This window comes from Scyliorhinus canicula, chromosome 13 (genome assembly GCF_902713615.1).
Source record: "Scyliorhinus canicula chromosome 13, sScyCan1.1, whole genome shotgun sequence".
NCBI classification, from domain to species: Eukaryota; Metazoa; Chordata; class Chondrichthyes; order Carcharhiniformes; family Scyliorhinidae; genus Scyliorhinus; species Scyliorhinus canicula.
Window position 1 is genome coordinate 153,702,402 of NC_052158.1, and position 15,438 is coordinate 153,717,839.

General features: G+C 46.9%; 2 protein-coding genes across 2 annotated transcripts in view; both read right to left on the bottom strand.

Annotated features, from left to right (window-relative positions):
- Positions 1-15,438, bottom strand: part of LOC119975466 (membrane-spanning 4-domains subfamily A member 8-like) — a 252,233-nt gene that overhangs the window by 215,979 nt on the left and 20,816 nt on the right. The gene's annotated exons all lie outside the window — the stretch shown is intronic.
- LOC119975465 (membrane-spanning 4-domains subfamily A member 4A-like) overlaps positions 3,234-15,438 on the bottom strand; it is a 33,472-nt gene continuing 21,267 nt past the window's right edge. The window contains exons 4-7 of the mRNA XM_038815155.1: positions 14,942-14,998; positions 6,039-6,164; positions 5,826-5,942; positions 3,234-3,429 (exon numbers count right to left, since the gene is read on the bottom strand). Of these exons, the coding sequence (XP_038671083.1) occupies positions 3,316-3,429; positions 5,826-5,942; positions 6,039-6,164; positions 14,942-14,998 (414 nt within the window). The 3' untranslated portion in view covers positions 3,234-3,315. The remainder of the gene's footprint in view (positions 3,430-5,825; positions 5,943-6,038; positions 6,165-14,941; positions 14,999-15,438) is intronic.

Consider the following 15,438-nt stretch of genomic DNA (forward strand, 5'->3'; position numbering starts at 1 on the left):
AAGCCGGGAGCTGTGAAGCAACAGTGCTAACCACTGTGCTACCATGTTATCTCTTGAGGATTATTGGAGGTTACCTTTGTGGTCAACTGTTAGTTGCTCTAACTTGTTACTCTAACAATGTATCTCTGCATTGTCATTAGTGTGAACACACCCTCAGAACTAAGCGGCCACCCAGTCCTTTGTTATTATGCTCCTTTTACCCACTTAATCCTGACCATCACGTGGGGCCACTACCCTCTTAATGCAGGCTCAGACTGGGCATTGAGATGTTTAACTCCGGGACGGGACTGACTGCTCCAAGTTAGACATGTCCCACCTGGGGTGCCAATAGGTTGCTGCACTCTGCTGGTGACAACTGATAGTACGGACAAATTATACTCCACAACTACGTGATTTAATACGTTTATTTAACTCACGCAAGACTTCAGTTATGTGTTTATTTTAACAGTTACATAAGTTTCAAGACTCACAACCTAAACGAAAATACTACTCGCTGGAGAGAACTTGGCTCGGCTCGCTCTGGATGGTGCGCGCTGAGTTTCCGAACTCAGGTCTTGTCTTGCGAATGTTGATCCTGGAGTTCTCGCCTTTGAATCTCGAAGCTGCTGCTATTTTACAATGTTTTAGCTTGTAGTTTATAGTTCATTCACATAACCAATCCTACTGCCCACAGGCCTTAATCGAGAGAGCCTTGCTCTCGCTGTTCCAAAACAAAGTGTTACCAGCAAAATGTCCAGTTGGAAGCCGTCGTTCAGTATGCTCCCACCAAATTAATAGCCAGACAAATCTGTTGGCCTCTTTTACCATCATGCCTCACAGCACAATGTTGGCCACCTTTCCTACTCAGTACTGGGGTCCCAGCCATCCGGGCTGCACCGCCCGATCCAGCAGGAGGATGGCGACTCCAAGTCTGACGTGGAGGCAGAGGAATCCATTCAATCAGACGGCGGCGTGTCGCGGACTGAGATCCCAACAGCCACTCTCCGCCGTCGGTCAGGATCGGCGAACCACTGCACTGCAGCCGGTCCAGAGCCTCCTCAGGCAGAAAAGCAGCCATGGGCAAAGCGGCACAGAGGGCCCCCACCTTGGACAGTTGAAGGGGTACTTTCGAACTTGGGGGTGGGGGGGGGGGGGGGGAGAGGGGTGTCATAACCCCCACGAGGACCACGGGGAAACCATCACTGATCTTCCCACGGGACTTGTGGAGTACGAGCTTCTCAGATAGGGGGCGGAGGCCATCTTCCTTGGCCTCCTTATGTACTTAATAAAAGCCGGTCCATAGCAGGGCCCGGGACAGACTAGTCTGCCCAGTACAGATTGTACTGGGAGGCAGATGCTGTTTTAGGCAGGATTTTGTAAATAGTTAAAATAAATTAATGTTCAATTTTTGCTTACTTCCTCAAGTTACTAATATTCACTCCCTCCAACGTTGGTATACAAGAGCAGAAGGATACTTCTTCTCAAAGATGTACTACAAGACCTCACCAAGGCTCCTTGGAAAGCACCTTCCAAACCCACAATTATTACCATCTAGAAGGACTGAGATGAGAGTGACGAGCCTTGACATCAAGGCAGCATTTGAACGAGTGTGCTATCAAGGAACCCTAGCTAAACTGGAGTCAATGGGAATTAGGGGGAAACTCGCCGTTGGTTGGAGGCATACCCGGCACAAAGGAAGATGGTTGTGGTGGTTGGAGGTCAAACTCCAGGACATCACTGCAGGAGTCCCTCAGGGTAGTGTCCCAGGCCCAACCATCTTCAGCTGCTTCATGAATGACCTCCCTTCCATCATAAGGTCAGAGGTGCAGATGATAGCGCAATGTTCAGCATCATTCACGACTCCTCAGATAATGAAGTAGTCTATGTCCAAGCTTGGGGCTGACAAGTGGCAAATTACATTCGAGCCAAACAAGTGCCAGGCAATGATTATCTCCGACAAGTGAGGATCTAACCATCGCCCCCACACATCCAGTGGCATTACCATCGCTGGATCCCCCACCATCAACATCCTGTGGTTTACCATTGAACAAAAACTAAACTGGATTTGCCATATTAATACTGTGGCTACCAGGGCAGCTGAAAGGCTCAGAATCCTGCAGCGAGTAACTCATCTCCTGACCCCCCCCCCCAATCTGTTCATCATCTATAAGGCACAAGTCAGGAGTGTAATGGAATACTCTCCACTTGCCTGGATGAGTGCAGCTTCAACAACACTCAAGAAGCTCGACACCAGCCAGGACAAAGCAGCCCCGCTTGATTGCTCCCCCTTCCACAAACATTCTAACGCTCCACCACCGATGAACAGTAGCAGCCGTGTGTACCATCTTCAAGATGCACTGTAGGACCTCACCAAGGCTACTTAGGCAGCACCCAAACCCACGACCGCTACCATCTAGAAGCACAAGAGCAGCAGATACCTGGGAACCCTACCACCCTCCAAGTCACAATATATTGCCATTCCCCTTCACTGTTGCTGGGTCAAAATCATGGAACTCTCTGCCTAACAGCCCTGTGGATGTACCTACGCTGGCTGCAGCGGTTCAAGAAGGCAGCTCACTACCACCTTTTCAAGGGCAAATGCGGGAGCTGTGCTACTGGCCGGGGGGGGGGGGGGGGGGGGGGGGGGGCTTCAGCGAGGGCTGGCAGGACTGTTGGGGGGGGTTGCCAGGGAGTAGCGAGGGTGTGTCCAGCGGGCACTATCTGGCAGGTCGGATCCACGCACGGCCGGCGGCACGTTGTACGGCGCGACCGCTGCAAGTCGTCACCGTGCGCATGTGTGGCCACGACGCAGTAATTATCTGGCTATTTATTTTGTGGAGGCCGGGTGTTTTACGTGGCACGGCTGCTAGCCCTTCACCCGTCGGAGGATCGGTTCTGGGGCAGCGGCAAAATTTCCCACATAAAACGCCACGGATCCTCCAGACATAGCCTCAAAATTGGAGAATTTATCCCGTGGCCTTGGCAGATCACGCATAGCTCATTTGAATACATTCTAAATAATATTGCATCCAGCTCTGTAAGATTAATTAACTTGTTGTGGTGATATAACCACTGTAGATATGCATACTTGCAGTAGGGGGATGTATGCCTGTACCTGTAATACAGGTTCCTCCGGTAAGCCCCTGCCGGCTAGCTCCGCCCACAGGGAGCTTGTGTATAAATATGCGTGAGAGTCACTCAGACCTTAGTCTACAGTTGCAGATGGAGGAACAGCACCGCACAGCAATAAAGCCTTGATTGTACAAGTCTCTCGTCTTTGAGTATAATTGTTAGCGCTACACTTATGCTAAGCAGAGTTTCAACAGAAACCCGTTCTTATCCAACATGTACATTTTCCATCGCTGTCACGTTGTAGGGTGGAGGGTTGTCATGGAACTGGTGTTGAGGAACCAGTTGTTCAGATGTGCTGTTGTACACCACAATCACTGCCTGCAAAACAAAACAACACGAGTGAATAGATTGTGAAAGGTTTCAGAGCAGAATGAGCCAGTCAGTTTCTCAGGGCTCGCCCAACTCTCCCAAACATTGGACCCGTTGTCCTGCCCATTTCCCCAGTGGGACAATAATGTGTGTGCCAGCTCTCTGCCAGAGCAATCGACAAGGCTGTGTTTATTGGTGTCACAACACTAGGGGGAGCACTTCCTGCACATGCTCAGATGAGGAAATCTCTCCCCTGAATTGCTGGAAATAGTTTATCTGCAGTGGAAGAAGCTGAATGTTTCATTAGTAACTGTGCATTTTATTAATAGAGCTTTCTCCCAAGTTCAAAATCTGACTGAATAAGATGGACCTTATTTTGGAGCTCAATTTATGATGGAGAGTTGTATTTAAGATAGGGCCTTGCAAGTTAATAAATAATTCAAAACTGTTTATTAAGTATTTATTCTGGTAGAGAACACAAGGTGGTGAGGAGTGAGAGGTAATCATATTTTGGGGAAGACTGGTTAAATATTTAAGAAAAATTAAACAAAATAGTTTAGTTAAAAGCCATCACCCAACATTTCCCTGGTAGCGAGAGTCCTATTTACGACCAACTGAGACAGACATGGAATCGCTGCTCTTGTCCAATTTGTTCATTTGTTCAAATAAACACAAATAAACAGGAAGGGGAAAGGTGACACTGCATCTAAAGACAGCTTCACAAGTGACCCCGCTTAAATATTTCAAATCACCGAAACTCCTGCTACCCACCAACCAGAAAGGCTCAGGAAGATTTATTCCTTAACCAATGTGACTAAAAGCATTCAGGTCATTGTCACATTGCTGTTTGTAGGAACCTCTCGTATGCAAATTGGGCTGCTGTGTTTATTCCAGCAGAGCAGGAACTGCACTTCAAGAGTATTTAATAAAAACAGGAAATGCTGAATGACACCACCTGTGGAGACAGAAGCAGAGTTAACGCTTGAAATGAAAAAAATGAAAATCGCTTATTGTCACGAGTAGGCTTCAAATGAAGTTAGTGTGAAAAGCCCCTAGTCACCACATTCCGGCGCCTGTTCAGGGAGGCTGTTCCTTGCAGTCCTTATGACCCTTCTAACATTTTGTGTTACAGACCCCCACAGGGGTCAGGGTGTGGACCCCGTGACCTCTACTGAATACAAACTTCCCCAATAGTGGGCGGGGCTTCCCTTTAACAAGGGGAGCCCACACAGTATAAAAAACCCACCTGAGTGTAGATCGGTGTCATGATATGAAAACATGCACATAATGAGATACAGACTGGCAGCTAATGAACACAGAGAACAGGACATAACCAATCAGCAGGTACAACACTTGGAGATGGTTTCCCACTATAAAAGGCACGAGGCGCTCACACTCCGCCTCTTTCCACTGGGGACATCTACAGAATGAGTCAGGGTGTATAGATCACATAACACATCCAGCACGTGGCTAAGAGCTAGTCTGGTTCAGTCGGACAGAGAGATCACACTTAGGTTAGCAGAGAGTCAAACTCATAGAGAACTCTGCTAACTGTGTGACAGGTTCAATAAATCAGATTGAACTAACTTCAAGGTCTGGAGTATCTTTCAGTTAAAGCTGCATCCAGTTGCAGCACGTGTTATCTCAGTGTGCTTAACACAACAGTCGGTGCGAGAGCAATCGGGGTGTGGACCTTCAATAACCAGTTTTTTGTATTCCACCATTCGTTCGGCATGATCTCTCTGTTCAGATTCTACACTTTGCTTCAAGTGTATTTAATTGACTGTAAAGTGTCTTAAGGTGGCCTCAGATCATGACAGAAATCCTGGTCCTCCTATAGCTTCATTCCTCTCCTTTAAACCTCCCAAATATTTATGGTACAAAAGTACCACCCACTGAGCTCCAGTTAGAAGTGAATCAGACTGCAGATTGAAAACCAGGAATATTAAAGTGGTGTCAGGACCAATTAGAATAAGTAAAAAAAAACAGAAAACATCAGGGAGAATGCAACAGGAGAAACTGCTTCAGACTTGAGAGGCCGAGTCGCCTGTTCCTGTGTGGGTAACATTGTATGATTCGAGCTTTGGCTGGCATAGGCTTGCTGTGATTCCACCTTACTGTTATCTTGTGGGAATGCTGGGCAGGGGAGGGACAATAAATATTGTGTAATGTCAAATTTAGTTGTTACTGTTGGGCGAGAAGTGGCAGAAAGACACTGCCTGCTTGTTTCTGCCCTGTCTGACCTGCCGTTCCATTGAGCTCTGTAGTGTGGAATGTCATGTAAGTGATTGACCTGCTGGTATCCAGCAGTTATCATTGATACATGCAGTGTTTTCTAAAATGGGAAAGAGAGCGAATATACACCAGTAAATACACAGACGTAATCAATCCATTATGTAACTCACCACTGGTTTTTCACTGCAGCAGTTCATAGCTTTACAGTTGAAACTTGAAACTGCAATGGATATTGCTGCATTGAGCAGGGTCAGTAGTAGAAGGGTGGCCACACATGCAATTAGACCCTGTCATGGGTTAAACAAAAATAAATTATGTTGGGCAGAAAACATTTTAAAATATTGCTTTTAAATGGCTTTGAATCAATGTAGTTTAACACTCACCATACAATAAGAGGTGTAATTTACATAATAACAACGATATGGAATGCTAATGTTTATAGTATATGCTACAATTGCTGGCAAGCAGGAAATGGCACTGATGATGTTCATTCCTAAGCAACCTCTGATCTGGAAGTAGATTAACATTAAAGAACATATGAGAAAACATGGAAGGAGGAAAAAACCAATTGGCTCATCAAGTCTACTTATTCCTATTCCAGTCTATTTGAAATGTACTCATCTCATTCAATGTCACACTTTAGGAAGGATGTCAAGGTTTTGGAAAGGGTTTAGCAGAAATTTACTAGAATAAAGGTATCAATTGGTATTGTACTCACCGTATTGAGCTGTATTGTTTAAGAAGTAATTAGAAGTTATTTTTGGGTGTGATGTTTAAGATTGTAATACTGTGTTCTTCATAAAGTTTTGTTTTACTAGAGCAAATCCCTATTTCTTTGTGAAATCACTCCTGGAGTGAGGTATCCTTTTCCCTCAGTCTTACAAAATTAAAATAAAATTCTGGGGCTTTTGTTGGGGGGGCGGCGTGAATCCCGCCCCACCACCCTGACTCCGGCTGCCGAATTCTCCGGTGCTGGTTTTTTGGCGGGGGTGCCGTGCCAGTCGGGGGCCGTTGGCAGTGCCCCCTTTCCCGGCGATTCTCCGCTCCGCGTTGGGCCGAGCAGCCGCCCGTTTTCGGCCAGTCCCGCCGGCATAAATTACACAAGGTTTGTACCGGCGGGACCTGGCTCCACGGGCGGCCTGCGGAGTCCTCCGGGGGGGGGGGGGGGGGGGGGGGGGGAAGGGGGGATGGATCTGGCCCTGGGGGGGGGGGGTCCCCACGGTTGCTTGGCCCGCGATCAGGGCCCACCGATCCTCGGACGGGCCTGTGCCATGGAGGCACACTTTCCCTCTGCGGCGGCTGCTGTAAAGAAAGAAACCCACTGCGCATGTGCAGGAATCACGGCAGCGGTTCTGGGAATACGCTGGCGCTCCTGCGCCAAGTCGCTCCGGCTGGCGGAGGCCCTTTGGCGCCAGTTGGCACGGCGCCAACTACTCCAGCGCCGGCCTGGCCCCCGATGCCGGAGTGGTTCACGCCACTCTTTGGCGCCTGTACGGCCCGCCCGCCGGATATTGGAGAATCCCGCCCAGTATTCGTAGACAAATCGTTTTGGGGAAATGAATAGATTGAAGGCAGATAAATCTCCAGGGCCTGATTATCTTCATCGCAGAGTACTTCAGGAAGTGGCCATAGAAACAGTAGCTCCATTTGTGGTCATTTTCCAACATTCTTTGGACCCTGGAATGATTCTTAAAGATTGGAGAGTAGCTAATAAAAGCCCTTTATTCAAAAAGGGAGGTAGAGAGAACACAGGAAACTATAGACCAGTGAGCCTAACATCGGTAGTAGGAAAGTTGCGAGAGTCCATTATCAAGGATTTCATAGCACAGCATTTGGAAAGCAGTGGTTTAATCAGACAAAGTCAGTGTGGATTTACGAAAGGAAAATCATGCTTGACAAACCTACTGGAATTATTTGACGATGTAATTAGTAGAGTTGATCAGGGAGAACCGATGGGTATGTTTTATTTAGACTTTCAGAAGGCTTTCGACAAGATCTCACATCGCAAATTTCTAAAGTTCAAGCACATGGGATTTCAGGTAGTGTCTTGTGATGGATAGGAAGCTGGTTAGCAGACACAAAGTAAAGAGTTGGAATAAATCGGTATTTTTCTGATTGGCAGGCAGTGACTAGTGGGCTACCGCAGGGATCTGCGCTCGGATTAACTGTTCACATTATATGTGAATGATTTGGACGAGGGAACTAAATATATTGTCTCCAAATTTTCAGATGATACAAAGTTGGGTGTGAGGGTGAGCTGTGAGGAGGATGCAGAGATGCTTCAGCGGGATTTGGACAGGCTGAGTGAGTGGACACATGCATGGCAGATGCAGTATAATGTGGATAAATGTGAGGTTATCCACTTCAGAAGCAAAAATAGGGAGGCAGATTATTATATGAATGGTTGTAAATTGAGAGAGGCGGATGCTTAGCGAGACCTTGGTGTCCTGATGCATCAGTCGCTGAAAGTCAGCGTGCAGGTACAGCAGGCAGTAAAGATGGCAAATTGTATTTTGGCCTTCATAGCGGGAGGATTTGAGTATAGGACTAGAGATGTTTTACTGCAATTGTAAAGGGCATTGTTGAGGCCTCACCTGGAGTATTGTGTGCAGTTTTGGTGCCCTTATCTAAGGAAGGATGTTCTTGCTATGGAGGGAGCGCAGTGATGGTTTACCAGGCTGATTCCTGGGGTGGCGGGACTGTCATATGACGAGAGACTAAATCGGTTAGGATTATATTCATTGGAGTTTAGAAGAGTGAGAGGGGATCTCACAGAAACTTATAAAATTCCAACAGAATTAGACAGGGTAGATACAGAAAGAATGTTCCCCATGATGGGGGAGTCCAGAACGAGAGGTCATAGTTTGAGGATAAGGGACTGAGGTGAGGAGCAATTTCTTCACACAGAGAGTGGTGAATCTGTGGAATTCACTCCCACAGAAAGTAGTTGAGGGAAGGCGGGATAAGGGTATTGAACTTGATGATCAGACATGATCATAATGAATGGCAGAGCAGGTTTGAAGGGCCGAATGGCCTCCTCCTGCTTCTATTTTCTATGTATGTTTCCATGTATGTTATATTTCTACAGTCATAGCACAGATCAAGGATATGAGAGTTTGATTTTCCAAGTGTAGCATCTGTGTGTATCTTAGTGCCCCTGACAGTTCTGCACAATGATGATTCCAATGTCAGGTATTTAAGGCACAAGGAAAGTTTAAGGCGTATCCCACTGCCATGGTTAGATTCTACATTATTACAGCTGGAAAGGGGGAAATGGCATTGATGGTTTTAGTTCCCTGACAGTTTCTGACCCCCAAACAAACATCGTGTAGAACACAAGAACTTTGTAAAATATGAAAGGGTCATTCAGCTCATCAAGTCCAATTCTTCTCCAGACTATTTGAAATCTACCATGCATTTAAAAATCAATAGCATTTCAGGTGAACTGATTAAGTTTACAGATTATGTAATTGACAAAACTGTAGACAGTACTCAAGGAGGTGGAATGAAAAATTCAGATGGCACCTAAGTCAATTCTAGAATGAGAAATAATTAAAGCAATCAAGGTGAGAATTGGGAACACCACGCCACCACGTTGAAACATAGAAAGTAGGAACAGGAGTAGGATATTCGGCCCTTCGAATCTGCTGTCCCATCAATATGATCACGACTGGTCCTCTACCTCAAGCCATATGCTCACTCTCCCCCCATACCCCATAACACCTTTAGAGTCCACAAATCACTCGATTTCCTTCTTAAATTTATTCAGTGGGGCAGAATTCCACAGGTTCACCATCCTGCGCATAAAGACATTTCTCTTCATCCAAGTCTAACCCCGTATCGTAAGATGGAAACTCTTTGTTCTAGACGTGTCTCTCCCCCCCACCCACCCCCGCAGCCAGAGAAAACTCTTTTGAAGAAGTCATGCGGACTCAAAATGTTAACTCTGTTTCTCCCTCCGTGGATGCTATCTGTCTTTCTGAGCTTTACCAGCATTTTCTGTTTTTGCTTCACAAGCAAACATCATCCGTGTATACAGTCTGTCTGGCCCCGACAGAATTTTATACGTATCGATGAGATCCCCTCTCATTCTTTTAAACTCCGGCGAATACAGGCCTAGTTGACCCATTCTCTTCAAATGAAAATCCTGCCACCTCAGGAATCCGTCTGGTGAACGGTCGCTGTGCTCGCTCTCTGGCAAATATATCCTTTCTTAGATCAGGAGACCAAAACTGCGCACAATCCTCCAAGTGTGGTCTCACCCAGGCCCTATACAGCTGCAGTAAGATGTCTTTGCTCCGAGACTCCAATTCTCTAATAATTTCATAGAATTTACAGTGTAGGAGGCCATTCGGCCCATCGAGTCTGCACCGGCTCCTGGAAAGAGCACCCTACCCAAGGTTAACACCTCCACCCTATCCCCATAACCCAGTAACCCCACCCAACAAATTGTCCAAAATTCTTTGATTAACCTAGGACAAAAGTTCGGCGCAACATCGTGGGCCGAAGGGCCTGTTCTGTGCTGTATTTCTCTATCTATCTAACACTAAGGGCAATTTTGGACACTAAGGGCAATTTATCATGGCCAATCCACCTAACCTGCACATCTTTGGACTGTGGGAGGAAACCGGAGCACCCGGAGGAAACCCACGCACACACGGGGAGGATGTGCAGACTCCTCACAGACAGTGACCCAAGCCGGAATCGAACCTGGGACCCTGGAGCTGTGAAGCGATTGTGCTATCCACAATGCTACCGTGCTGCCCCAGTGAAGACCAATATACCACTTGCCTTCCATACTGCTTATGTGCGGCTTGCTCAGTGTCTACGTACAAAGACACCCAGGACTCCTTTTACAGCAACATTTCCCAATCTGTCACCATTTAAATAATAGTCTGCTATTCTGTTCTTCCGACTGAACATCCACATTATGCTGCATCTGCCATGTATTTTCCCACTCACTTAATTTGTGTAAATCACCTCAAAGCCATTCCTGATCACCCGCATTCCCACCAAGTTTTGTGTCGTCAGCAAACATGGAAATATTACTTTTGTTGCCTTCATCCAAATCATTGATGTGTACTGTTTGTTTTCTTTTCTATAAATTTAGAGTGCCCAATTCTTTTTTTCCAATTAAGGGGCAATCCACCTACCCTGCATATCTTTTTGGGTTGCGGGGGCAAGACCCCACGCCGACACGGGGAGAATGTGCAAACTCCACACGGACAGTGACCCGGAGCCGGGATCGAAACCGGGTCTTTGGCACCAGGAGGCAGCAGTGCTAACCACTGTGCCACATTGCCGCCCATTGATGTACATTGTGAATAGCTGGTGCCCAATCACCGCTTCCTGCTGGACTCCACTACTCACCGCCTGCCACTTTGAAACAGACCCATTCATTCCTACTCTCTGTTCCTGCCTGCTCAGCTCACCAATTCTCAGTCAACGATACTCTATTACCCCCAAACCCAGGCGCTTTAATTTTGTACGCTGACCTGTATCCACAGGAGATTAAAAGAATGAGAGGGGATTTCCATAGAATCCTTGCAGTCCTGTAGGAAGGCCATTTGGCCCATCAAGCCTGCACTGCCCCCCCTCCCCCTGAAAGAGCACCCTATTTAGGCCAACTCCCCCGCTCTATCCCCGTAACCCCACCTAACCTGCACATCACAGGACACTAAGGGGCAATTTAGCATGGCCAATCCACCTAACCTGTACATCTTTGGGCTCTTTGAATGTATAAAATTCTGATGGGGCTGGACAGACTGGATGAGGGATTTTGTTTCCTCTGGTGAGAAGGGAGCGGAACAAGGGCTGACAGTCTCAGGATATGGAAATGAAATGAAAATGGCTTATTGTCACAAGTAAGCTTCAAATGAAGTTACGGTGAAAAGCCCCTAGTCGCCACATTCCGGCGTCCGTTCGGGGAGGCTGGTACGGGCTGGCCATTTAGGACTGAGATGAGGAGAAACCTCTGCACTCAGAGGGTGGTGCACCTATGGAACTCTCTACCATAGATGATAGTCGATGACAAGTCACTGAGTATATTTAAGAAGAGATAGATTTCTGGACTCGAAAGATGTCAATGAATATGAGAGAGGCTGCAAGTTAGAGGATCAGCCTTGAATAGCGGAGCAGATTCGAAGGGACGAATGGCCTCATTCTGCACCTGGTTTCTATGTTTCTAGTCAACCCAATCTCTCCTGATAAGATAATCCCGCCATCCCAGAGATCAGTCTGGTGAACCTTTGCACTCTGTCTATTGCAAGTATATCATTTCTTCCACAAGCTGAAACCAAAATGTGCTGAGTGGAAGGAGGCAGAGGGCGATGGTCGAAGGTTGTTTTTGTAACTGGGAGCTTGTGTCCTGTGGTGTTCCGCAGGGATCGGTGCTGGGTCCCTTGCTGTATGTGATGTACATTAATGATCTACACGGGAATGTGGGGGGGGTATGATCAGTAAGTTCGCAGATGACACAAAAATTGATGGTCGAGTAAATAGCGATTACAGGGTGATATAGACGGGCTGGTCGCATGGGAACAACAGTGGCAAATGGAATTTAACCCCGAAAAGTGGGAGGTGATGCATTTTGGGAGGACAAACAAGGTGAGAGAATACACAATGCAAAATAGAATGCTGGGAAGTACAGAGAACCAGGAGGGACCATGTGGTGCAGATACATACGTCCCTGAACATAACAGGACAGGTAGATAAGGTGGTTGAGAAGGTTTATGGAAACTTGCCTTTATTAGCCAAAGCGTAGAATATAAGAGAAGGGAGGTTATGATGGAGCTGTATAAAGCTCTCGCTGGGCCACAGCTAGAGTATTGTGTGTCGTTCTGGTCACCACACTATCGGAGGGATGTGATTGCACTGGAAGGTGCTTCACCAGGATGTTGACTGGGGTGGAGCGTTTCAGCTATGAAGAGAGGCTGGGGTTGTTTTCCCTGGAGCAGAGAAGGCTGAGGGGGGTGGGGATCTGATTGAGATGTACAAAATTATGAAGGACGCAGATAGGGTAGAAAGGCAAAAAACCTTTCCCCTTCGTAGAGAGTTCAATAACCAGTGGGTATAGACTTAAAGTAAGGGGCAGGAGATTTAGAGGGGATTTGAGGAAAATGTTTTTCACCCACATGGTGGTGAGAATCTGGAATTCACTGTCAAGCAGGAACTCTCAAAACATTTAAGAAGCTTTTAGACGAGCTCTTGAAACGCCATAGCATGCAAGGCTATGGACCAAGTGCTGGAAAATGGGATTAGAATGGATCGGTACTTGATGGCTGGCACAGACATGCTGGGCCGAAGGGCTTCTTTCTGTGATATAAAACTCTATGACTATGAACCTGGGTCCCCAGGGGATTGCCCTGGGTCCCTGGATTACGGGCCTCGTGCCAATACCAGCGCAACACCGCAGATAAGTTGCAGAGAAAGAAACTGCAGTTAGACGTGTTTTAGGCAAAGATACTGTTTGCCATAAAATGCTTGATAAAGAAAAACTCTCGAGTTAGGAATGACCCTGACCAAATGAGTTCTTGGTGACCTAATATTTTCCTCTGTTTGATGTGTGTGTCAAGAGGGTGTGTCAGAGAAGCACGATTATAAACTTAAATATGCACGTTGCCCTATTTGATCTGTTCAGCGAGCTTCGGAGGCAGAATGCACCAATCTGCGAGTGATTCGACTTGATGCCGTGTATCTCAATTGAAACTTTTTTCGTTCAACAGCACACACTCGAATTTTGTCCTCATTCAGGGGCGGGAGTTGACTGCCGAGAAATCAGAGATTAGTATTTCAGGAGTGCAATTGTTCCATCCTGGATAGGGGCATCAAGCACATAGAACAAAGAACAGAACACAGAACATACAGTGCAGAAGGAGGCCATTCGGCCCATCGAGTCTGCACCGACCCACTTAAGCCCTCACTTCCCCGCTAACCCAATAACCCCTCCTAACCTTTTTGGACACTAAGGGCACTTTAGCATGGCCAATCCACTTAACCTGCACGTCTTTGGACTGTTGGAGGAAACCGGAGCACCCGGAGGAAACCCACGCAGACACAGGGAGAAAGTGCAGACTCCGCACAGACAGTGACCCAGCAGGGACATCGTACAGAGTTAAACTCCCTCCATATTGTAACAGCAAATACACCCTGGGCAGGTGCAATACAGGTTAGATACAGAGGCTGGACTTCTCCGGCTCTTGAGATTCAACTTTCCCGCCGGCAGCAACCCCCACCCCCCGTCAGCGGGTTTCCTGGTGGGGTGGGGTGGTTACAGTGGGAAATCAAATTGACAGTCAGCTGGAAGATAGAATCCCATCCCCAGTGAATGGCGCACAGCCAAGAAACACATGACTGGCGGACCAGAGAATCCAGCCCAGAGTAAAACTCCCTTGACACTAACCCATCAAACGCTCCCAGGGACGGTATAACATGGGCTAGATGCAGAGTAAAGTTTCATCTGTAGTGCCCCACTGAACACTCCCCATGTCAAACAAAGCACAGCTTAGCTGCGTTACCTAATTTGATATGGGGAATAATGGTGCTCATTTCAATATGGCTGCATTTATAACCAGTTCCAGATGTGGAAGTGTATTATTTCACCTCTTCCAGTGTTTGATTGCCTTCAGTCAAAGATAACTTGATGGGCCAGATTTGAACCAAGTGTCGGATGCCGAAGGCTGTCATTTTCACGCACCGCACTGTCTATCCTTTTATACCAGTGTTCATTTTGTGCAAACTGAAATAGTAGGCATTTAATAAAAACAGTAAAACAGAATCATAAAATCCCTACAGTGCAGAAGGGGGCCATTCGACCCCCCCCCCCTTCCCCAAAAGAGCACACTACCTTGGCCCAATCCCCCGCCCTAGCCCCGTAACCCCACCTAACCTTTGTGCACTAAAGGGCAATTTATCATGACCAATCTACCTAATCTGCACATCTTTGGACTGTGGGAGGAAACCGGAGCACCCGGAGGAAACTCACACAGACACGAGGAAAATGTGCAAACTCCTCACAGACAGTCACCAGAGGTCGGAATCGAACCCGGGTCCCTGGTGAAACGAAATGAATGAAAATCTCGAGTAGGCTTCAATGAAGTTACTGTGAAAAGCCCCTAGTCGCTGCATTCCGACACCTGTTCGGGGAGGCTGGTACGAGTGCTGTGAGACAGAATGCCACCGGGCGGTACGCCTTCTGTAACAAAATCTTGCTGGTTGCCACCTTGAGCTGAATTACTTATTGTTGCAAATCAACCATGTCAAAATCATTAATTGAGCAAGTACTTACCATAGAATGAGTCGGTTCCTTCTCAACTGCTACAGCGAGAGCCCCTGCAATAATAAACTAAAACAAAAACATATTTCACATCAGAGAGAAAACTTGGAAGAATTGAATAACACTTAAAACTGCGTTTTCCGAAATTCTTCCCCTTTCAAACCAGAGCCTTAAGTTAGATATTGGCTACATAAACTCTGCCTGTGTGTGACTCCTCGCTCAGAGGGATTCTTCCTGTGTAAGCTGGATAGAGAGTGAATGAAGGAAGTTCATGTGGGGAGTGTCACAGCTCAGACTGACACTTATTTGTTTGTTTCATAGCTCAACACACTCATTTTCCCTTTGAGGAATCAGAATGGAAGCGTTGGAGGGACGAGCAGGCTGATTATCGACCTGTTCTGGACTGACCCTGACGCACTTGAATATTTTTCCAGCTGGAATCAATGAATGATGAACTGACGGTGGATGATCAATCTCAGCCTCCTCCAGAGCCCCAATATCACAGACAC